Raw genomic sequence first — 23,573 nt, 5'->3', positions numbered from 1 at the left:
TACCCAGGACAAAAAAATAAGCTAGTTATGGTGGGCTCTGAATTAAATATATTGGATTCATTATTCCAAGGCTGTTATTGTGATCATAAAAAAAATAGGTTACTGACAGTTTCCCCTCAACTCATACCATTCACATATGTATATTCATATTTTTCCATGCGATTAATATATATTGTCCACACTGTTCAGGTGACTTATGTAAATCTTAGGATTCTGTAACATATTAAAGATACAAGTCCACTACCCCGAGATCAAAGACTTAAGAGGATTCTAGATCTCAGAAATACTTGAGGATATCAGTATAACCATAGTAAATAAAAAAAAGGAAAGAAGGATGTAAAATATTATAGGCTTTTAATTTAAGAAATAAAGTATACTCTTTAATTCTCAAAAGCCTTTTCTCTCTTTGTGGTACTTGTTTTCATTGATTAAAAAAAAAGTAAATAGTTGCCGGTGGTATCATATATGCCTAAAAATATTGCTTTGCAAATTTGGGGGGCCATTCACACTCATTAAAACCATGTTAAAAAATAACTATAACACTATAAAGAGAAGGAGAAGTCAAAGAAAAGTCAAAAGTGAGAGAAGATATTTGCAATGTATCAATATAAAACAAAGAATTAACATCTAAAATAAAGAACTCCTGTAAGTTAATAAGGGAAAGGCAAACCACCCAATAGAAAATGAGTAGACTTCAAGTGACATCTCACAAAAGAAGAAACAGAAATTGCTAGTAATTAATCAGGAAAATGCAACTTAAAATATAAGGAAGCGCCATCACACACCATCAGATCAGTAAACATTTAGAATTAATATTGAAGGAGATATACAGCAATAGGAATTCTTATTTAATACATCTCATGGGACTGTAAATTGGTACAGCACTTTAAAAAACTCTTCGGCTTTACTTGCTAAAGTTAAACATGCTCATAGCCTATTATAGATACTCTTGTAATTTTTTGGAGGCAAAAATTCTAGCCTCAACTACCTGGAGGCTGACAAGAGGGAGCCAGACCCTGCACTAAGCAAATGTAGCCTTCTACTAACACTTTCCCTCTTCTCTGCACCTCTGATAATTTCATTCTGTTCCTCAAGCATATGTAGAACACAGTATCCTCCTAAGGGGGAAATACAAACTGGAAGATTTTTGCATTGTTTAAAATGATCTCCAGAAGAAAGCTGCTTGCTGATCTTGATGGAGGCAAAAAAATGAAAGGGATGGTTCTTAAGCCAAATATTGAAAATTTCCACAAATTAAAAAGTACAACACTGTATTTTGAGAAACCTTGACTTTAAGATTTGATTAAATCATCCTATAGTCTATACAGAAAGAATAAAAGCCCTTTATGAAATTGTTTCATGGGTTTTTCCAATTAGTTTATAAAATGCTTATACAGTTAAAGACAAATCATTTGCCATTTTAATTTCAGTTACAATTTATCATGTACTTTCTTCCAGAAAATGGAATATAATTGTATTTCATAACTGGGGGAATATATAAAGGCTTCCAGATTCATTCCTGACCATAATTAGGGCCTAACATATCCATGATAAAAAGGGAAAAGAAATATTAGAATTACTAGTTAAAAATATATAGTCAAGCAATTAGTAAAGCCAGTTATTTAGAATCCTTTTTGTCATTCAGATACTGTCAAAAATTGGTTCATGTTTATGGAAAAATAGATGCTTATGTGAATTAACAGGCCATATCAGATCTTATAGAATTTTTAGTTAAGTGGTTTTTATCCCTGAATGATTTAGTTAAAGGCCAGAAACAGAGTTACTTCTTAGCTTATTGGAACCTGACATCTATACTTAACGTTTTACTGAAATCACGAAGGTCCTAGTTTCTAAATCTAATGGCAACTTCTAAATCCTGAACATTATTGACTTCTGTTTGACGCTTGACCATACTGTCCTTGAAATTCTTTCTTCTCTGGTTTCTTTAACGTTACTGTCCTAATTTTGTTTTTCTGACTGTTCCTTCCCAGCCTGTTCCTCAGTTTTAGTCCTTTGCCCTTCCCTTAAGTATAAAATTCTCATCAGTGTATTTCTCTTGCTCTGTGTACTCTGTTCTCTTTATACTCTTGTATACCCAAACAAGCCAGCTTAGATGAAGGTTTCAGGAAAGATAGGAATAAAGAAAGCCAGAGAGGAAAGAGGAGTAGCATTCTGTTCTATTCTTAAAGATCTCATTTTAGAGACCAAATGGCTAAACTATACTTTACCTCTACCCTTCCCTTTCCCTTCCTATTCCCTACTAGACCTTGCTACACCAATGCTTTTCTCTCTTGAATATTCAACCTTTCCCTTTCTACTTGGTCAAACTCTCAGCCAAGAGTTATTGACAATACTTGTGTGTGACACTGTCCACAAAAACTCTGAGAGAAGTATTATTTTCATTTTAGAAATGAGGAAACCAGTTAAGTGACAAGCCCAATCAAAGTTACACAGCTAATAAGGAATGGATCTAATACTGGATGTGGAAGGCTGTCTGGCTATAAAGCCCATCCATGTTCTTTGCAATTCACCATTATCTTCTTTTTCAATTTAAGATCCCATCCTAGTCACTACTCTTTGGTAAAAGTCCTTGAACCGTGAATTCTGTTTCTAAAAATCTACTCCAGAAAAGTAAATATTGGAACAAAGATCTGTACTAAGTTGTTTGTCACAATGTTACTTTTAAAAGCAAAGACAAACCGATGAAAAATCTGGAACAACTAAACGTCCATCATTAAAGAAATGGCTGAATAAATTATGGTGATCTATTCAATGTAATATAATATAGAAAATAAAAGTAATGAGCTTAAAGCATTTTAATGATGACTGGAAATGTGTTATATGAAAACATTATGATTTCGATTATAAGGAAATATACATATCCCTAACACATGTACACATTAAAAAAATACCAGAAGAGAATAAACTAAAATGTTCATTGAGTGGTGAGATATTAGATTATTCTTTTATTGCTAAACAGACTAATGTATGTCTATGGTTAATAAGTTATAAGGCTTGTAATGAAAAACAACAGTCTCCTCCTCCCTCTGCCTTCTCACTTCCAGAGCAACTACTTTTAAATTCTTTAAATAGTTTACTCTGGGTTTTCTCAAATATTTAATGTGACAATATTTTCTGTTTCTTGATCTTAGATATTATATATTTAATTCTTCCTCTTTTGAGACATTAGGACTCTTATACCACCCACTTTCACTACAGCATCTCCAAAATAGCTGTATATCGTTTAGTCAAATCGGAAAAAAGTGTTTTTTTTAACATGAGACCATACTTTGATTATATTCTTTTCTGCTTTGTGACCTAGTTTTGGGACTTCCTCTGACTGCTTTCCAGGATTAGATACCCTATATCCTAGATCCCATGTATTCCTCTTTCTTGAATTACTTCTCATTTTGCTGAGGCATATCATCAAGTAGCTTCCTAAGAAATGATGCACTGAGATCAAAATTTCTGAGCCCTTGCATGTCATTCTGGTCTAATAACACTTTAATATCTTGAAGGTATTCACTGTGGCTCCTGAAAAGTCCAGTGCTTTTTCATTTTCTTCATTCCTTTGTAGGTGACATTTTTATCCCCCTTCCTTTAAAGTTTTAAGCTCATCTCTTTATTCCCAATATTCTGCAATATTGTGATGATGTGCACTGGTTGGGTCTTTTTTCATTCAATAATTGGTAGGTTCTTTTAATCTAAAAACTTGCATTTCAGTTCTGGGAAATTCTCTTTCTTTCTGTTTCTTTTATATAACAATATCCTCCCATCCATTTTCCCATTCTTTTTTTCTTGGATTCTTATTAATCAAATGTTAGACCTCATAGATTGATCTGCGTATCTTTTTTCCCCTCATTTTTCTGCCCCTGTTTTTTGGTCCTTATTTGTAGGATGTTTTCCCAACTTTTCAAGTGGTATTTGAGAATTTGTTTTTATCTTTTTGTTTTGTTTTGGCTAATTTGAATTCCCAGCAGTTCTTTCTTGTAATATAACTGCTTTTTTTCTACACTGAGATAACTCTGGTCATTCTAACATAGAATAATTGCCAAGATATGTTGGAAATAGTAGAAAAGAAAACAAAGTCCTGTATAGTTTTTATATCATGTTATCACCTGAGAGAAATAAAAAGGAGGCACCTACCTAAATGCTGGGTGTGCATTGATTAGTTCTAAAAGGATATAAGAAACAAGTCATATTGTTGACTCTTGGAAAAAGCACTGTGGGACAAGGGTGGGATATAGACCTCCTTTTTACTATGTGCTCTCTGTAACATTTGATATTTGACCATACACATGATTTTAAAAAGACAGCAATTAAAGTCTTTTTTTAAAAAAAATTATTTTTATTGGAGCACAGTTGATTAATGATGTTGTATTAGTTTCAGGTGTACAGCAAAGTGATTCAATTATACATAGACATGTATCTATTTTTTTTCAAAATCTTTTCCCATTTATATAGTGTTCCCAGAATATTAAGCAGAGTTCCCTGTGCTGCACTGTAGGTCCTTGTTGGTTATTTATTTTAAACATAGTAGTGTATATTAAGTGAAGTAAGTCAGGCAGTGAAAGACAAATCATATGATATCACTAATATGCGGTATCTGAAAAAAATGATACAAATGAACTTATTTACAAAACAGAAAGAGACTCACAGACTTAGAGAATGAACTTATGGTTACCAGGGGGGAAGGGTGGGGGGAATGGATAGATTGAAAGTTTGAGAACAATTAAAGTCTTAATGAGGTTGTATAACACAGTTGCCCATTTTTCTTTGTACAAGTGTTTCACCTGTTTTGTTTGTGTATTTTTAGTAGTAAAAATTGAGGCAGGAGTAATATGACTTTTACTTTTGACCCTAAGATTCTTGGGCAATTTTATAAACCAAATAAAGGCTAATTTTTAAAAAATTGATTTTTTTCTATAGCATCCTGTTTTTCTTTAATGAAGGCAAATATCTGCATGAATCATTCTGAGAGCAGTAATAAGAGGGCTTATTATTTGTCTTAAAGCTCAAAGTTATATTTCCTGGATTTTTTAAAAAATTATTTGTTTGAAGTTTTCAAACTTCTTAAAGCTGTGGATTGATATCTTTCATCAAATATGGAAAACCCTTAGTCATTACCTTTCAAACAATACCTGTCTTCATTCATTCTTCTTTTGGGGGCTCCAATTTAACGTGTTAAACATTCTCCTTGTAACTTCTAGGTCTCTTTACTCCTATATTTTTACTCCTGAATATTTTCTATATTTTTATGTTTTTCATGTTTTTGTATTTCCATGCTTTCTTCTGGATAGTTTTCTCTGACCTAATTCTCTCTTCAGCAGTATCTAATGGTTTTTCTGAGATCTAGGACTTCTATTTAGTTCTTTTTCTGATCTACTATGACATTTTTATAATTTGCAATGTTTTGCTAAATCTCAAGGCTTGGATTTTATTGTCCTGTATATTGTAGGCATGTAATTATATAGACTTGGCTTTGCAATTCGAGTGCATATCTCTGTTAATGTCTCTGTTAGATATGTATGTTTTTATTGCCTGTTGGTTTTACTTGTTTGTGCTCATGATTTATTGCCTTCTCATGTGCATTGTTATCTTTTATTTTGTGCTGAGCATTATATAGCATTAGAGTCCTTTATCTACAGAAATCCAGAAAGCTCTGCAACTAAATCTGTTTCATAACTGATTTATTGTCCAAACCTGCTGTGAAGTGACATAAAGTTATTTAGTCTTATCCAACTTAGTGTAAATGTTTGTACTTTTTGTGTCAGATTGATAACAGGGTGATGCCCCATACCCTACTGATGATGTAACAATACATGGTGTATGTACCATATTATCTTTCCAAAATGTGAAATCTTCCAAATTCTCGAACACATTTAGCCTGAAAGTTTAGATAAACAATAGTGGACCTATTTGAAAATTTATTTCTAGAAATAATTTGAGGCTTGGGATAATGTTGTATTTCTCTCAGTAAGATTTTTATTATTTCCTGCCAAACACTAAAGGTTCTAACAAACTGGAATAATCATATCCAATTTCAATTCTTGAGATTTTTGATGAGCTAACCTAAAAGAGTAAAAGCCAAGCTCTTTACAAATCTGGTTTACTTGTAATTCACTTTAGTCCTAGGGTGACTCTTTGGAGTCCCAGTCCAAAGTGGGCTAAAGAGAAGGGGATTAGTAACCTGGGTTTCCAACCCTGTCTTTCCCTGGTCTCTGACTTTTTACCTCTTTAGACCCTTTGCCTATTAACAACATAGCTCAGTTTCTCAGGACCTCTTTTTGGTAGCAAAGGCTTTCAAGTAGGAACTGCTTCCAGTGCCAGGCTTACTCCTCTGGATTGTTGTCTCATTCAGGTACTTCCTCACCATGGTTAGTTGTTTGATAACATGAAATCTTTGGTAGGTCTTGGAACCAGGAATGGGATCATTAACCCAGTTGTTTCAGTTCAGGTTCTCATTATTTTACTTCCAATTATATCCTAGCTGGTCTCCCTCCATTGAGCCGTGTCCCTTGCCATCTAACTTCCTGACCATTACCAGAAGTAGCTTTGTAAAAAAACCCAAACACAATCACATTACTAGCTCACTTAAACTTTTTTAGTTGCTCTCATTATTTATAAGATGAAGACCAAATTCCTTTTTTTTTTTTTTTAAAGTATTTGTTTATTTTATTTATTTATGGCTGTGTTGGGTCTTCGTTTCTGGGCGAGGGCTTTCTCTAGTTGTGGCAAGCGGGGGCCACTCTTCATCGCAGTGCACGGGCCTCTCACTATCGCGGCCTCTCTTGTTGCGGAGCACAGGCTCCAGACGCGCAGGCTCAGTAATTGTGGCTCACGGGCCCAGTTGCTCCGTGGCATGTGGAATCTTCCCAGGCCAGGGCTCGAACCCATGTCCCCTGCATTGGCAGGCAGATTCTCAACCACTGCGCCACCAGGGAAGCCCAAGACCAAATTCTTTACCAAAAAAGAGTCTCACTAGTCCTCCCTTGGCCTACCTCTACAGTAGTATTGTCTCCCATTGCCTTTCTCTTTGTACTCTGTATGCTAATCTTTGCCTGAAATATTTTATGTCTTTGTATCTTTGCCAGTACTTTTCTCTTTGCCAGGAGTGCCTTTCTTCTACCCTCAAACACTATCCCCTTGACCTGAAGAACTTCTCATCCTTTAAAACCTGGAAAAATTGTTGTTTTTTTCTGTAGAACTTTCTTCATGTATTCTCCTATCACCTCATTTTCCACAGAGTAGACTATGGTTTCCATTTTGTCCCTATTATATTCCATATGTAGTTAATACTTTTGGAGTAACCAACCTATCTTAGCAGTTATTAGTGTCCATGTCTGTTTCTCCTTAGTAGACTCCAAGGTCATTGAGGGGATATAGAATGCATTGTAACTTATGCCCATTCCTTAGCCGAACTCTGAGAATACAATATGTGCCTTAAAAATGTCTGTTGAAGTAATTGAATGAATGTTTTGACCTGAGCAGTATTGTAAAATCTTTCTCACTTGGTATTCATAATGAACTATAAAGTGAAGAAGTACATTATATAGTTTCTAAAGTTTTAACTTGTAGAATTCTAGGATCCTATTACATGTTGAGATGATCTACAGTTTGGAAAAGTATGTCTAAAAGTCCCTGTAAAATTTTGGAGGTCACCAAAAACTGGCAGAGTACATGTTCAACTAGTTCAGTTCATCATAAGGTAGTAGGCATTCAGAAAGTGTTTGTCGAATGAGTGAATTACAAAAGAACTCACCCAACAAATAATATGGTGAACCATATAATAAGTTGAAATAACTAAACAAATATAAACATAGCATTTTCAGATTGCTGTCTGTATGGTTCTTTTATGTGAATTCTTTGACCTACTAAATGGCTCATGCCAATTAGCACATATAGGAACTGGTACTAGGATATGGCAGCAGTATAATAAATAATCCCAAGTAGGGCATTTGAAGAACTGCATATCTGTGTGTGTGTGTGTGTGTGTGTGTGTGTGTGTGTGTGTGTGTGGTAATTTTTATGTTTATTATTATTTTTTTAACTTTTTATTTTATATCGGAGTATAGCCGATTAACGATATTGTGATAGTTTCAGGTGCACAGCAAAGCACCTCAGCCAATGTATACATTCTCCCCAAAACTCCCCAAGAACTGCATATCCTTGTTGGTTGCTAATAGTCTGAGGGAAAGGATGACTAGGAGAAATAAAGATATTTAACATTATTACTCACATGCTTGAGGTCTGTATGGCTGCCATTAAGAGGTGATGGCCCATCACACTTATAGGTAAGATACAGTTTGAGTGATGTAGCTTGAGTTTTTGGTTTTTTGTTTTGTTTTGTTTTTTAAGTATGAAACATACCATGAAAGAATAGGAATAAAAAAAATGGAAAAGGGTTGATTTTTAGCTGACAGAAAAAAATGTTGACAATAACTATATAATTGTAATTTAAAAAGCTTAGGAAATTGAGATTTTATTTAAGTGTAGGAATTATGTTGATATTTATATTGACAAACAGTTGTAGAACATTGCTACTAGTTGTGAACTATACCACTTAAGAGTGATGTGGTAAATTTCTGGATGTAAATCCTAGGATAATTATAGTAATAATACAGACCTATGTAAAAGAGAAGCCTGAGGAATAATCTCATGTAGGGCATCAAATAGGTGTTGGCTTTTATGAAATGCATGAGATTTTATAAAATTCCCGTATGAACTAAATGAGAAAATGAGATCAGACTTGGAAAGTGACCATCTAGCCAGGCTTCTCATTTTTGATGGAATTTTCATTATTTTGATCCAGAGTATCAGCTCCTTTGTTCTCGTTCCAGAAGGTGGTTGGTTCACTGATGATAAAGGCAGAGTCTGATGAAGAGGAGCTTGGGCTTCTTTCCATTACCCAGACTATATCTCAATAGAATTTATTGAGTATATGGTTGTCATCACTAATTCCTTATTTGCCTAATGATGTCGCTGTACTTTCAAACACAGATGCAAAGTATGGGAGGAATCTTTTACGTTTAGTTGATTAATGTCAATACTGCTTGTTAAAGGCCCTTTGAGATTTAGGAATTTCAGCTCAATGAATACAGGGATAATCTGACAATCCTGTATTTCCAGGGACCAAATACTTCAGGTTTTCCAACTCCTGTCAGAACAGTACAACTTGGTGGAGGCTCTCCCTAGTGCTAGGATTGGCGTAGCTCAAGGTTACCTTTCTTCCTGGAACTAGACCTCTTTGAAAGGTAGTCTCTCCTACCTCATCTACTGTCTTTATCATTTTATTTTTTTGAGTCATGCTGAGGGTGATATGTCTGATTTAGACTCTTACATAAACCTTTAAATAGAATAATTTTGAAATATTTGAGTTTCACTGTTGCAATAAGAATTATATTTAGACATAACCAATTTGGATTTAATTTCCTCTTCTTTTTCTGTTATCCTAGGTGGAAGCTTAGGTTATTGATTTTAGATCTTTCTTCTTTACTAATATATGCATTCAGTTTCCCTCTAGGTACTTCTTTGTTACATCCCACAAACTTTGATGTCTTATTTTCATTTCCATTTAGTTCAAAATTTTAAAAAAATTTCTCTTGAGATTTCTTCTTTGAGTATTGTTTAATCTCCACGTATTTTCAAAATTTCCAACTATCTTTCTGTTAACTGATTTCCAGTTTATTCTTCATGGGTCTGAGAGCATACATTGTATGATTTCTAGTTTTTCAAATTTGTTAAGGTATGTTTTATGGCTCAGACTGTGGTCCATCTTTTTGAATGCTGAATGTGAGTTTGAAAAGAATGTGTATTCCATTGTTGGATGAAGTAATCTATAGGTATTAATTATACCCAGTTGATTGATGGTGCTGTTGAGTTCAGCTGTGTCTTACTGATTTTCTGCCTACTGGATCTGTCCATTTCTCATAGAAGGGTGGTTGAAATCTCCAGCTATAATGGAGATTCATCTATTTCTCCTTGCAGATTTTACCTCATGCAGTTTGACACTCTGCTGTTAGATGCATATATATTAAGGATTCTTATATTTTCTTAGGGAACTGACTCTTTTATCATTATGTAAGCCTTTATCTATCCCTGATTCTTCTCCTTGCTCTGGATTCTGCTCTGTTTGAAATTACTGTAGCTACTTTAGCTTTCTTTTGATTAGCATGTTATATGTTATATGTGTTAGCATAGTACATCTTTTTCAATCCCTTTATTTTTAATATATTTGTGTCTTTGTATTTAAAGCAGGTTTCTTATAGACAACATATAGTTGGGCCTTGTGTTTTGATCCCCGCTGACAATCTCTATCTTTTAATTGGTGTACTATTTAGACCATTTATGTTTAAAGGGATTTTTGATATAGTTGGATCAATATCTATTATATTTGTTACTGTTTTCTAATTGTTGCTCTTGTTCTTTGTTTCTATATTTGTCTTCCACTTTTTTTGCCTTTTGTGATTTTAATTGGTTATTTTATATCATTCTATTTTTTTCTTTCTTACTTTTTTAAAAAAGTTTTTAAGTGTTTGCCCTAGAATTTGCAATATATATTTACAATTAATCCAAGTCCACTTTCAAATGATACTATATTGTTTCCCAGGTAGTGCAAGTATCTTATAATAATAAAATATTCCCAATTCCTTCCTTTGGCATCCCCAATTTTGGTGCTTAGCTAAGTCTACCTTAGTACAAGCTGCTTGGTTATTTATGAGATGTACAATGCTGATATTTATTTCAGGTTATCAGAATGTTGTTCATTTTCCAAGTATATGTTCATTAAAGAATGTATAAAACTTGTTGAGTGCTTGTAGTTATCTTTTTATGCTTTTTAAAGATTTTCTGCAAACAGTGATGCCAAAATTTTTCTTAAAAATAATTTTTAAGAAAACCTAGAAAAGCCAGATAATAGTTTCTGCATCAACTAAATTGACATTTCTGGAAAAAAATTTCTTAACAATTAAAGCAATATTTCCTGCCTCCCTTTTGCCCTCTTCTCATTTCACAGAATTCTTTTATTTTCCTCTGTTAATGCTCCTCTCTGTCCATAACCTTGAAGAAACAAATGCCACTTGGTTCAAGGAAAACAACTCCCTGGAGTATATCTATCTTCTCTCCCCTGTCCCCCTCCCCCATCTTGTGTATTTTAATGTGATCTTCCTGGTGTCAGAGATAATGTTAAACTCAAATAGTGATCACTGACCCTTCTTACTACTAGTCTGAAGTTAGGTGCTTTTAGTTTAGATCTTTCTCAGATTTTATTAATGAATTCAACAAATATTTATTGAGTGCCTATCATATGTCAAGCACTGAGAACTCTGTAGACAATAAAACAGGCATGGAAATGATAGTTTTGTGGGTAAAACAGTCAGTGATTAATTATCTCACAAGGAAATATCCAAATATAGCTATTACTGTAATAGGGAGATACATGGGACTGTAAAGGCCTATAAAAGGAGATTTGACCTAGTCAGGGAGGTCAGGAAAGGCCTCCCTTAGGAAGTGGTAACACTTGAACTGAAATGTGAATTATGAGTAGGCAATTGATGAGGAGAGAAAGATCCTTCCGTGTAGAGGGAGCAGTATGGGCAAGAGCCCTATGGTGGGGAAGGAGAGTGGCTAGTATGAAGGACCAAAAGGTTTCAAGGGAGGCTGAAGGGGTGGGATAGGTAGGGACCAGCCTATATTGAGGAATTTTGGTTTGTTTTGTGTTGTTTTCATAAGAGTATTGGGAAGCAATTGAAAGGTTTTAAACAGTATGCAGTAAATTTGTATTCTGAAAAGATTATTCTGACTATAGTGGGAATGATGGTTTACAAGGGGATGTAGTAGATGTAGGTAGACTAATTTAGGAGGCTGTTATAATCTAGGTGAGAAATGATAGTAGGTTGATTTAGAGGAAATGGTGAGAAGTAGATTAAATAATACTTAGGAGGGAAAATCAGCGAGTCTTATGGATTTGATATTAAATGGTAAGAGAGGGAGAGGACTAAGGCTTGGGGCTTGTACAGTGGAGTGGATGCGGTGCTTTTTATTAGAATAAGCAACACTGGAATGAGACCAGATTTTAAAGGAAAGATCATGGGTTAAGTTTTATACATTTTCAGTTTGAGAGGCCACAAATTGTCAAATTGAATATATGAGTATGTTGCTCAAAGGAGACAAGATCTGAACTGGAGGTATAAGTTGCTGTGGTAACTGTGAATGATGATGTGCATGGTGAGAATATGGAGAGGGGGTGCCTAGGACCCAATTTGAAGAACTCCTAACATTTAGAGACTAGATAGAGAAGAATGCACCTCAAAGGAGACAGAAAAGGTGTGATTAGAGAGGTCAGAGGAAAAGCAGAAGTTTTTATTTTTTAAAAGAGACTTTAATAATGGCATTAGGAGTCATCTGTGTTTTGGTTTTCATTTTAAAATGTTTTCTTATTAAAAAATGATTATCAATTCCAGCAGTTGTCTGTTAAAAATAATCTTTATTTAGTGCTTTTAGACATATCTTTGTCTCTTAAATGAAAAGCAGTTGTGTACGTGTCAGGTGTGTCTTTGAGTTCTACTACTTAGAAGGGAGGTAGTTTTTGCCACAGGAAGTGTTTCATCGGGAAGCAGATGTGCTCCAGTGATAGGAGATGGGAAGGGGATGTTTTGTTATTAATTACTTAGCTTTGTATAAACAAAGACTTTGTATTTTTAAAAGATGTCTTCTTCTGGTTTATAGAAATTAATCCTGTTTTTAAAGTTTTTCATGAGTCGATCTAAGAGGTATGTACTCTATTTTCTGATAACAGAACTCCAGAACTCTTTGTTAATTGTAGCATGTGTTATGTCTTCTATTATAAAAGAGCATGTGGGATTTATAGTATAGAATTTCAGTATAGAAAAGGTGTGTCTTAAGAAAGGAAGTGGTGGCAGACTAGTATTTGTAAACTGAGAAAGCTCAAGTTTTGCCTTTTCATCTCCGCTTGCTTCCCTTAGTTGAAATAAATTTTAAAAAGCCATTTTAATGAGAAACTGATATCCTATTTTAACCTTTAAAAAAGAAAGAATTTTAGCATTTAAACAAAATAACACTATAATGTCTGGCCTTAATGTCACAATTATGCTCTGTAAGCCTAAATTTCTCAGCTACGTTCTGTGGATCATAATTTGGAAAATGCTAATTTAAAGAGGTTTTGGAATCCTGAACTGGGAATTAAGATACACCTGTGTTCTTCCTTTTGTTTGTTTGTTTTGTTTTTTGCTGTTAACTAAGTAGTCATGGACAAGTTCTTTTCTCTGATCTTGTTTGGTTATATGAAAGAGTTGGTTAAGTTAATCTGTGATGACTTGTTTAGTTCTCTGTTCTCTAATTCTGATTCTGTGAGTTAACATTAAGGCTTCCATTTTTACTCTGGGTAGATTTAAAAATATATTTATTTAGGGACTTCCCTGGCGGTCCAGTGTTAAGACCTCCACGCTTCCAATGCAGGGGGCGCGGGTTCGATCCCTGGTCGTGGAACTAAGATCCCACATGCTGTGTGGTGTGGCCAAAAAAAAAAATAATACTAATAATTTAAATTTTCTGCATTCAAAAGGAATAAAAATACCCACTCGTAAAATTTCATATATTACAGAAATTAATAATATAAAAATTAAAATCTCCTGTAGTAACAAAAATAACAACAGATTTTATTATTGTTAAAAAAGAAAATATTTAAAAGAAATAGTAACAGATTTTTCTCTCTGTGCATATTCCACCATGTACATACTGATGTATTAATGATAATCTTCAATAAAAGTGGGATCATGATCTACTTTTTTATAGTATATATTGCTTTTCTACCTTCTCTCTTAGACCTCTTACCACATAAATTTCTGTTTAAGTTTTTTCTTACTATTATGACTATAGTATATACTTACAATTAAAAAATAAAACTTTAAGGATCTCAGGTGATTTCTCAGTTGTACTCCTCACAGGCATCACTCTTTAAAAATGTGTCTTTGGGGCTTCCCTGGTGGTGCAGTGGTTAAGAATCTGCCTGCCAATGCAGGGGACACGGGTTCGAGCCCTGGTCTGGGAAGATCCCACATGCCGTGGAGCAACTAAGCCTGTGAGCCACAACTACTGAGCCTGCGCGTCTGGAGCCTGTGCTCCCCAACAAGAGAGGCCGCGACACTGAGAGGCCCGCGCACCGCGATGAAGAGTGGCCCCCGCTCGCCACAGCTGGAGAAAGCCCTCGCACAGAAACGAAGACCCAACACAGCCAAAAATAAATTAATTAATTTAAAAAAAATGTGTCTTTGTAGCTCACCTAATATATGTGTTTGTTTTTACATAGTTCTGTACTGTGATTTATTTGTCACTCTCCTATAGATGGTCATTCGCATCTTCCTCCCTTGCTTCCTTCCATTAAAAAAATGCTGCAGTTCATAAAGTGCAGAAGATTGTTCAGTTTTTAATTGTGCTTTATTTATATATTGTAGTCTTTGCTGTCTCCAAGGAAGAGGTTTGGATTACTGTATATTTGATTCTCAGTACACTACCATGAGCTAAGTCTCTACGTGATGTATATGCTCTCACAGAATATTTCAGGCAAATGTTCTCGCTTTACCCTCAATCCCAATACAATTTTTTTTATTTTGGTGGACTTGACTGAATCTTATGGGAGCCTTGAGAATTCCATTAGTCCTTTTATTTAAAAATCTGTCTGTAGTTTTTTATTCAGAATTTGGCCCATGGATCAGCATAGGTATCACCTAGGAGCTGGGTAGAAATGTAGAATCTCAGACCCTCTTCCACATGTACTAAAGCAAGATCTATATTTTAATTCAATCTTGTGATGATTCATCTACATGTTACAATGTGAGAAGCACCAGTTTAGAAGCAGATCTGTTGCATTATCTTTTTATGCTTCGTCCTCTGTGCCCACATCATGAGTTTGATCCTTTGGTTCTTATTGTTCTGATATAGAGAGGAGGAAGAAAAGAAAAAAATGAAAAGTTTGAACTAAAGAGTGGAACTTACTAAGGATAAGAGCTATTTCCCCTCTGCTTTTATTGTGCCTTCCAATGGTAAGGTCTCCTGTTGATTTTTACCTGTTTTTTTACCATACCAGTTATGTGGAAAAGAGAAAATATAGTCAGTTCTACTATCATGCTTGGTTTTGTTTTGGTTTTTGGTGTTTTAAAAATAAAATTATTTTATTTTATTATTATTTTTTATTACATGTTTCAGGTGTTTTAAAAAAATTCTTTAAATTTAATTTTATTTTATATCACGCTTGTTTTGAAAATGAGGATTTGTACCATATGATTGATAGTAGGGAACAATTTGAGCATTACATGAATTTTGTGTTTGCTTATGTGCCATTTGTTTGAGAAACGTTAGCTGAATACAGAAAACTATATCCAAGTAAAGCATTGTGCTGTAGCAAATACTGAAAGGCAAACATCTCAACCAACTACCGGCTACCTCAGTTCCCCATACTTGTTATGAGCCACATCCATCCACTTAAGTGTTATAGCTGTCCTTCAGAGTTTAGATAACCCTCCTTCCATCACTTCACAAAAACACAAAAGCTACAACCCTTCTGATGCCCACTGCAAACTTCAGGGTTTTTTCAACGTAGCGTGCTGTATTTATTTTAGCGCTTAGGTGTTTCTTAACTATTTAACCTGTGTAAAATGGTCTACAGTTTTTATTAGCTTCTTATCTTTTTTTATGTGTCATTGTTTCTGAACGTTGCTTCCCAACCCCACTTCCTCATAAGCCTTGAAGTTTTATTATTCAATTTGGTATAGTGTGATGATTTTTAGAAATGCATGTCACATTATAGCAGAATTGAGTATAACAATAGAATCTCAAGATTAAGAGAATCTCAAAAGAAATTGGTTCCATCCCTTATGCCTTAGACATCGTTAAAAATTCCCTTACAAATCACTTCCCTAACATTCTGTAGACCCCCCCTTCCTAATGTCAGCCTTTCACAGTCAACTGGCAGTTCCAAGAGGGCAGGGACAGTGTTCTATTCTTTTTTGTTCCTCTAGTCTTTTTTTTTTTTTTAAATAAATTTATTTATTTATTTATTTTTGGCTGCATTGGGTCTTCATTGCTGCACGCGGGCTTTCTCTAGTTGTGGCGAACGGAGACTACTCTTCATTGCGGTGCACTGGCTTCTCAGTGCGGTGGCTTCTCTTGTTGCGGAACACAGGCTCTAGGCGTGTGGGCTTCAGGAGTTGCGGCTCGTGGGCTCTAGAGTGCAGCCTCAGTAGTTGTGGCACACAGGCTTAGTTGCTCCGCAACATGTGGGATCTTACCTGACCAGAGATCGAACCCATGTCCCCTGCATTGGCAGGAGAATTCTCAACCACTGCACCATGAGGGAAGCCCCTCTAGTCTTAATACAGTGCCTGATACATGGCAGGTACTCAATAACAATTTAAAATATGGCTCTGTGTGAATATAAGTACTTGTATGTTTATTTAGAGAATTCAGATATTTCTTTTGACTTAGCAACAGAGTGGTTCTTAAAGCTGTGCTTTAAGTATTACAAATTACTATTAAGAAAATTAATAATAATTAGTTGATACTTGAGGTGGCAGTAATGTTCTTGTTATGACACTTCAATCAGCAGCCAATTTTTATATTAGGATTCATAATGAATGTGGTAGTTCAGTGGCACTAGTGTCATTGTTTCTAATTTTAAAAATTATAAAACCTGTGAATATTTTCTTAAAAATTATAAATTCATTATATATATTTGATAAAATTCAGAAAACGAAGAGTGTCAAGTTGTCTTATATTCAGATAAAAGATAAAACTTGGAGAAATAACTAACATAAATGATATTAGGCTTTCATAATGATAGAAGATAATTTGAAGCATTTGCCAAATCCACCTTTAGCCAACTGTGAGAGAGATGAATCTCTTCATTACTTTGATTATTCCTACTTAGAGACTGTCACTTCCTCAATCTATAGTTCTTTTGCTTTCTGATTTCGCTTGAATGTTTTTCTGTGCTGTTTAATATTTTCCATTTCCATATTCCTTAAATAGGGAAGTTTATGGTTAGAAGAATTGTAGTAGTTCCTTAGAAACTATGGCAATTATTTTTACCTTACCTATTTAGTGTGTAAAAGTATTTTCTCATTTAACACTGAGTCTCTGAATTTTACAGTGTTGATTATGGGGCTCAAGTTCTACTCCTATGGTGCAACTTTTCTCAAAATTATAGTTTTAATTTAATTTTTCACTGAGGTATTTTAATAGGGTGATCTTGATTAAGTTCCCTCTCATGAAACCTGGGAAACTACTTTGTTATATGTATTACTCAAAAGATACTCTGAAATAGGGACCATTACAGTATTAATAATAAAAATATCTTACAGACCCAAAGGAAGTAGTTTGAAATTTAAAAAAATTTTGCTTGTGTAATGTCTTATTTTGATGAAATTTCAAACCTATAGAAAATTTGCAAGCGTGCAAGAAACTCCCATATACCCTTTACCTAGATTCAATAATTGTGTACAGTTTGCCCCATTTCTTTGGTCATATTTTATCTACCTTTATATGCATAGTTTTTTCCTTGAGTCATTTGAGAGTAAAGTGGAAACATCATGCCTCTAGATCCCTAAACACTTCAGTGTGAATTTCGTAAGAATTAGAACATTTTCTTTCATAATCAAAATCAGGAAGCTTAATGTTGGTATGATTCTATTATCTAATCCATAATCCATATTAAAATTTTGTCAATTGTCCCAATAATGTTCTTTATAGCTTCTCCCCCCAACTTTAGGATCAAATCCAAAATTAGGCGTTATTTTTAATTGTTTCTCCTTAGTCTCCTTTGATTTACAACAGTTCTATTGCCTTTCTCTGATTTTCTTGACCTTGACATTTTTGCAGCAAAGGATACAGTTATTTTGTAGATCTTCTTTAATTCAAGGTTATCTGATGCTACTTGTGATTAAATTTAGGTTATGCTTTTTTTTTTTTTTTGGCAGGAATAAATCACAAGCTATTCTTTCACAGTTCATCATATCAGGAGTTGCATAATATCGGTTTGTTCCGGTATTGGTATGTCTGTCTGTCTGTCTGTCTGTATGTATGTATTCATTCATCCATTCATTTATCCTCTCAATGTATTTACTCCTTTCCTCAAGCCTAAAATACACAGAAGGGGCTTTCAGAATTGCTAACCCATTACACTGGATAAGTAAACTTACTAACTAGAGTATAGTATTTACAGTTTTTTAAGGTAAAATTTAATTATGGAAAAATGCATAAATCTTAAGGGAACAGTTGGATGAATTTGACAAATAAACACATCCATATTCACATGTATATCAAGACTTAGAAAGTTTCCATCACCCCAGAAAGCTTCCTGGTGTCCTTTTCTTGTTAGTAATGCCCTCCACCCCTGACAACTGCTTTCCTGATTTTTTTCCCCCATTGTAGATTAGTTTAGCCTGTTTTAGAACTCTGTAGAAATGGAATCATACAGTATGTGCTCTTTTGTGTGTAGTTTCTTTTGTTGGCATTATATCTGTGGTATTCATTCACATTGTTTTGTTAGTAGTAGTTTATTCTTTTTATAGCTGAGTTGTATACCATTGTATGAAAACATCACAATTTGTTTATCCATTCTACTGTGATGGATATTTGGGTGGTTTTCAGTTTATGGGTATCATAAATAAAGCTGCTGTGAAGATTGAAGTACAAGTTTGTATATTTTCATTTTTCTTGAGTAAGTGCCTGTGAGTGGAACTGATGTGCATTGGGTAGATGTATGTTTATCTTTGTAAAAAAATATTGTCAAGTTTGTTCCATAGCAATTGTATCATTTCATACTTTTATTACTAATTATGAGATTTCTGGTTGCTCCACATCCTCACCAACGTCTGGTGTTATTAGCCCTTTAAGTGTTAGCCATTTTGGTGAATGTGAGTGATATCTCATTATGGCTTTAATTTGCATTTCTCTAAATCCTAATGAGGTTGAGTACTTTTTCCATATGCTTATTGACCATTCATATAGCTTTCTTTATGAAGGATTTGTTCAGCTCTCTTTGCCTATTTTTAAAAATTGGGTTTTCATTTTATTAATAAGTTGTGGGAGTTCTTTATATCTTGTGGTACAAATTGTGAGATGTTTGTATTGTGTATATTTTCTCCCATTTTGTAGGTTGCTTGTTGATTTCTTAATATGTCTTATTAGACATATTAAGGTTTTGATTTTTATGAATTCATATTTATTAATGTTTTCCTATCATGGTTATTACGTTTTGTATTCTAAGAAATCTTTGCTTACCTTCAGTTCACAAAAATATTCTCTTGTGATTTCTTTTACAAGCTTTATCATTTTATATTTTACATTTAGGTTTATTTTCCATCACAGATTAGTTTTTGTGGATTGTGTGATGTGCCATAAATAGAGATTAGAACTTAATGTTTATTGTTTTTCTCTTTATGCAGATTGACATTTCTAACTATTTTTTTAAAACAAGGGAATATTTTATGATTGTAATACGCTCTAGTTTGATATATTATGCTTTTGGGAAAGCCAAGTTCTTCAAAATTTCCTTAATATAGAAATGTATAAATTTACAGACTATATAAACAAATGAAGATGAGATTATTGCTTTATGATAATGGAAATAACTAGAACATTTTAGTATGTTTCAAAGAATAGGTATGTTACCAACTTTACTATTTGGCAGTAATAAGAAAGAGACTTAGTGTAAGAACTGTTTTTCATTGTACATATTCTACAAATAAATGGATGGTTTTTTAGTTTTCCACATGAAATCATCATTTTTTTATACAACTTGCAAAGTGATTTGATTGCCATGTTATATCTCTTTTATTGGTGGTCTAAAGTCTGTCAGGCTTTCCATTCGAAACCCCTATTTTCAGGAGTTTATGAGCGGACAGTTGAAAAAAAAATTAACCAGCCAAAAACTTGGCATTCATGATCTTGGTTCAATATAAGGTACTTGCTTTAACAAAATTTTAGGTAGTCAGCTCTTTTTTTTTTTTTAAGTTGTAAATAGCACAAAGAGGAATAAAGGAATTTCTATGGTTAAATACATAGGGAATATTTTTCCGGACAATTTATCCCAATTAGATTTTCAAAGCAAACTTTTCCCTTCTAGAAATCATTTAAGTATGTACTTTCCTGTGTTCCAGTTTCCACAAGATGTTGCCTCAAGACTTTCCTTTTCCTTTGCTATAGTTCATAGCAAATATCCTCTATCCCTTTTCTTATTTTTTATCCATTTGTGCTTTTAAAATTCTCCCTAGTATGTTTACATTAAAAATGGCTTTATATTTTGGCATTCTTTTGTCCATTTTTCCTCGTCTTTGCAGTGCCTACTTGCACAAAACAGTATATGACTTTACCAATTAGTTGAGAAACAGTATTAACTTTGAGAGAAGTTGTGGTATAAATAGCAAGGATTTTCTTGAAATGCAAACTTTAAAAACTATTCTGAAGAGCTGTCACTTAGAGAGCAGGCTTTTAGGCAGATTTTTTTCTTCTTCTTCCGGAAAGTGTGGATGTCAGCTTGAGTACTTTCACAATCTGTTTTTAACCCAGTGTCATTCACATAGTGAACACTTAACTGCTATTGGTCCATAAAGGTGTTTGTGGGTTTTTTATCGCTTTATTTCACTTCTCAATTTTTAAAAACACCATTTCCTGAAAACTCAGTGCAGAAATATAACCTACTGCAGGAAGCGAGATGATCTTCTTTTGCTGTATTATGAAGATAATTTGCTTCAGACAGGAGGTTTTTGGGTGCTTGCTGAAATTTCAGAGATCTGGGAAAACGGGGTAATAACATGACACCAGCTCTTAAGCAGCAACATCTGCTGTGGTTCAAAGCCGCACAAAGAAAGCTGCTTAAGCAGTTGAATGTTTTGGACTGCACGGACAAGTGTGGTTCGACTGCAAAGACTGCAGAGCAGTGGAAATTTAAAGTTTCGAGAAGTTGTTAAAAAATGGAGTCATGGAAGATGAGCATCTTTAGGAGACAAACATCACCGTGTCCTCCGAGCTATCGAAGATCTTTGTCAGAACCTGATTATGCACATTCAGAGATAGGAACAAGCGTAAAGAGTTATCCATGGTGTGGTCCAATGAAAAGCAAGAGGAAGAAAAATGAACAGGCTGTTTCCAATCTAGGAAAGCCACTGGGTGCATATCGGTGGCAAACACATCCTAGCTTTAGGTGGAAAGGGGGCAAAAGGGAGCAATTGCAAAATAATAAAGGAGGCTTGGATGAACCACAAGAAGAGGTCCTGCCAAAGATGGTTGGGGATAATGTTTCTTCCTCTGCTAATGAGGTCCTTGGAACATCAATGGAGAAGCAGAACCTGGTCAACACTCGGTCACTTCGGGTTCCATTCAGCAGATCTCTTTCAGAGCCAGAACACCGCTGCAGTATCAGATTTGTTAGACGGTGGCCGACTTCAGTGGGGTCAGTGGAGTCTGAGCAGCAGGGATATTTCATCCGTGGCATTTTCTCTACTCTTTCCAATGGCTTCTCCAGGATGCTGAGTCTAAAAGGAGAATCAACCAATGAGCCAGTAAGAGAAGGTATATTGTGATGAATAAGGGGAAAGAGGGAGGGCTCAGATTTAATGACTATTGGAATTTTAATATTTGTGTTTTATAATAATTAAACCATTATTAATAATTTAAACCATTCTATTTGCTCGTTATAAACTAATTTACTTAATTAGTACAATTTTTAGAAAGTAATAAACACTGCTTTAGAGACTCAGTGAATGATAGTAATTAATAGTAAAAAATGGATTTAGAAGAAATTTTTTATTATGTTATACTCTTGAACCCTGTTTTGGGGCCTGTGTAAAACTATTTGTTTTGTTTTGTCTTTTACCCTTTTTAATCCCGTTGATCTACTTTTGTACATTAAATGCAATTTAGAGGGAGAAATTATCAAATCATCTTCTCCTGACACAGTTGAGAATTAAAAGGTAGAATTTCTACTATTATCTCTTCATAAAAATTGACAAATGTTATTAGAGAGAACTATTTAGAGCTGAAGTGTATTGATAGCTTTTAATAAGTGGGGCTTTTGATTTGCTCATGTCATAGTAATACACAATTTGAATGTGGAAGCAGAAGATGCAAATCTTGAATATTTCTTTAGATGAGAAAATAGAAATTCGTGTTTGAGGCATTTCAGGTAACAGAGTCGTCAACATTTAAAAAAGCTCATTTAGGACTTGTTTAAATTTTTAAAAGTATTATATTGATGATAGCATTTTAAACTACAAAAAGAACTTAAATTTTTATCTGATTGCCTTGGAAATGATTGATCTTATTTGATGAAGTATTCCAATTATGAGTTAGGACCTATGTTTGTTTGTTTTTTGTTTTTGAAAACCTTAACACTGAAACTTTTGGATATGCTCTTACCGTTAGAAAACTTTATCTTATCTTTATTATGAGATTGACCACATCAGCAGAAGTTTAAACTCTTTCTAAAACTGTGGGAATTGTTGAATAATTTTCTTATTGGAGTACAATTTAATTTCTTTAAAAATAATAACAGTGAAAAATTGAGTAATTTTCCAAATATATTTGTGCCAGAAATTCAGTATTTCTCCTAAACCTTGTCCTCCCTTAGATTTCCCTTTGCCCGATGAGTTTTAATTATACTATTAAGTAAATATGTTTTCTTCTTACCCTTGGCTTATAGATAATTACCAAAAGAATAAAGTCTTTCTTGATGTGCCTCTATTAACATTCTGCTAAAATTTTTGAAAGGCTAGGTTGTTGCATTTCCTTGGATACTAGTATGTCTGTTTCCTTGCCAGGTGATCATAGGATGATCTAAGTAAAGGAGCATCAGAGGAAATAAAGAGTTTAAAAGAAATTCTTAGAATCAGTGCCTCTCAGTGGTTAACATGTATACATTTGATAAAAGAAGGCTATAGGTTTTTGGGGTTTTTTTGGTATTTGTATTTACAAACGTTTTTGGACTTTTGTAGTTAACTTTCAGTTTTTAGCAACTATGCCAACCTATTGGTAGCCCACTTATGTGTGAGGTGCTCTGAGAATGTGTCCTTGCTTCTTACACATTTATGGTCTACTTAAAGTGATATAAAATATTCTATATTTATTACTTCATAATATCTTATACATTCTAATCATATGTAATAATTATGCAAATGGAGGCTTAAACAGAGTTTAAGGTGCTATTATAAGGAATTTCAGGTCCAGGAAGTAAAGAACAGTACATAGTGTTCCTACCAGTCAGATCAGCAGTTTTTATTTAGCAGTAACTATGATATCTCCTAAGTGCTTCACTAGTGGACAGTCAAGCTCTTAAGGCAGAAATATACTGTTTAATACAAAGACTGGAGCTAGTTCTTGTGTAGAGATTTCCTTTTCTCTTTGCGCGGTAGCTTCTACCCAGCCTAGAGGCTACGTAAGTGGTTTTCGAACTTTCTGCAGTTGTAAACCTTTCTTCATTTCTCATTCCCCACAGGGGAAAGAATACATTGACCCAGGAAACCTGAATTCTACTTCCATCTATGCCAATTCTCATTTTTAAA

General features: G+C 34.1%; 1 protein-coding gene across 4 annotated transcripts in view; it reads left to right on the top strand.

The window, feature by feature from the left end:
* Nucleotides 1-23,573, top strand: part of RASAL2 (RAS protein activator like 2) — a 403,677-nt gene that overhangs the window by 110,895 nt on the left and 269,209 nt on the right. Inside the window, exon 1 of one of the 4 annotated variants that reach the window (XM_082465091.1) lies at nucleotides 10,538-21,585. The exons of the other annotated variants lie outside the window; for them this stretch is intronic. Within the exon in view, the coding sequence (XP_082321217.1) occupies nucleotides 20,988-21,585 (598 nt within the window). The 5' untranslated portion in view covers nucleotides 10,538-20,987. Of the gene's footprint in view, nucleotides 1-10,537; nucleotides 21,586-23,573 lie in introns of those variants that run through there. 4 annotated transcript variants of the gene reach the window in all.

This window comes from Balaenoptera physalus, assembly GCF_965194825.1.
Source record: "Balaenoptera physalus genome assembly, chromosome: 1".
NCBI classification, from domain to species: Eukaryota; Metazoa; Chordata; class Mammalia; order Artiodactyla; family Balaenopteridae; genus Balaenoptera; species Balaenoptera physalus.
Note: the sequence above shows the minus strand (reverse complement) of the source record. Positions and strands in the feature narration are given on the sequence as shown.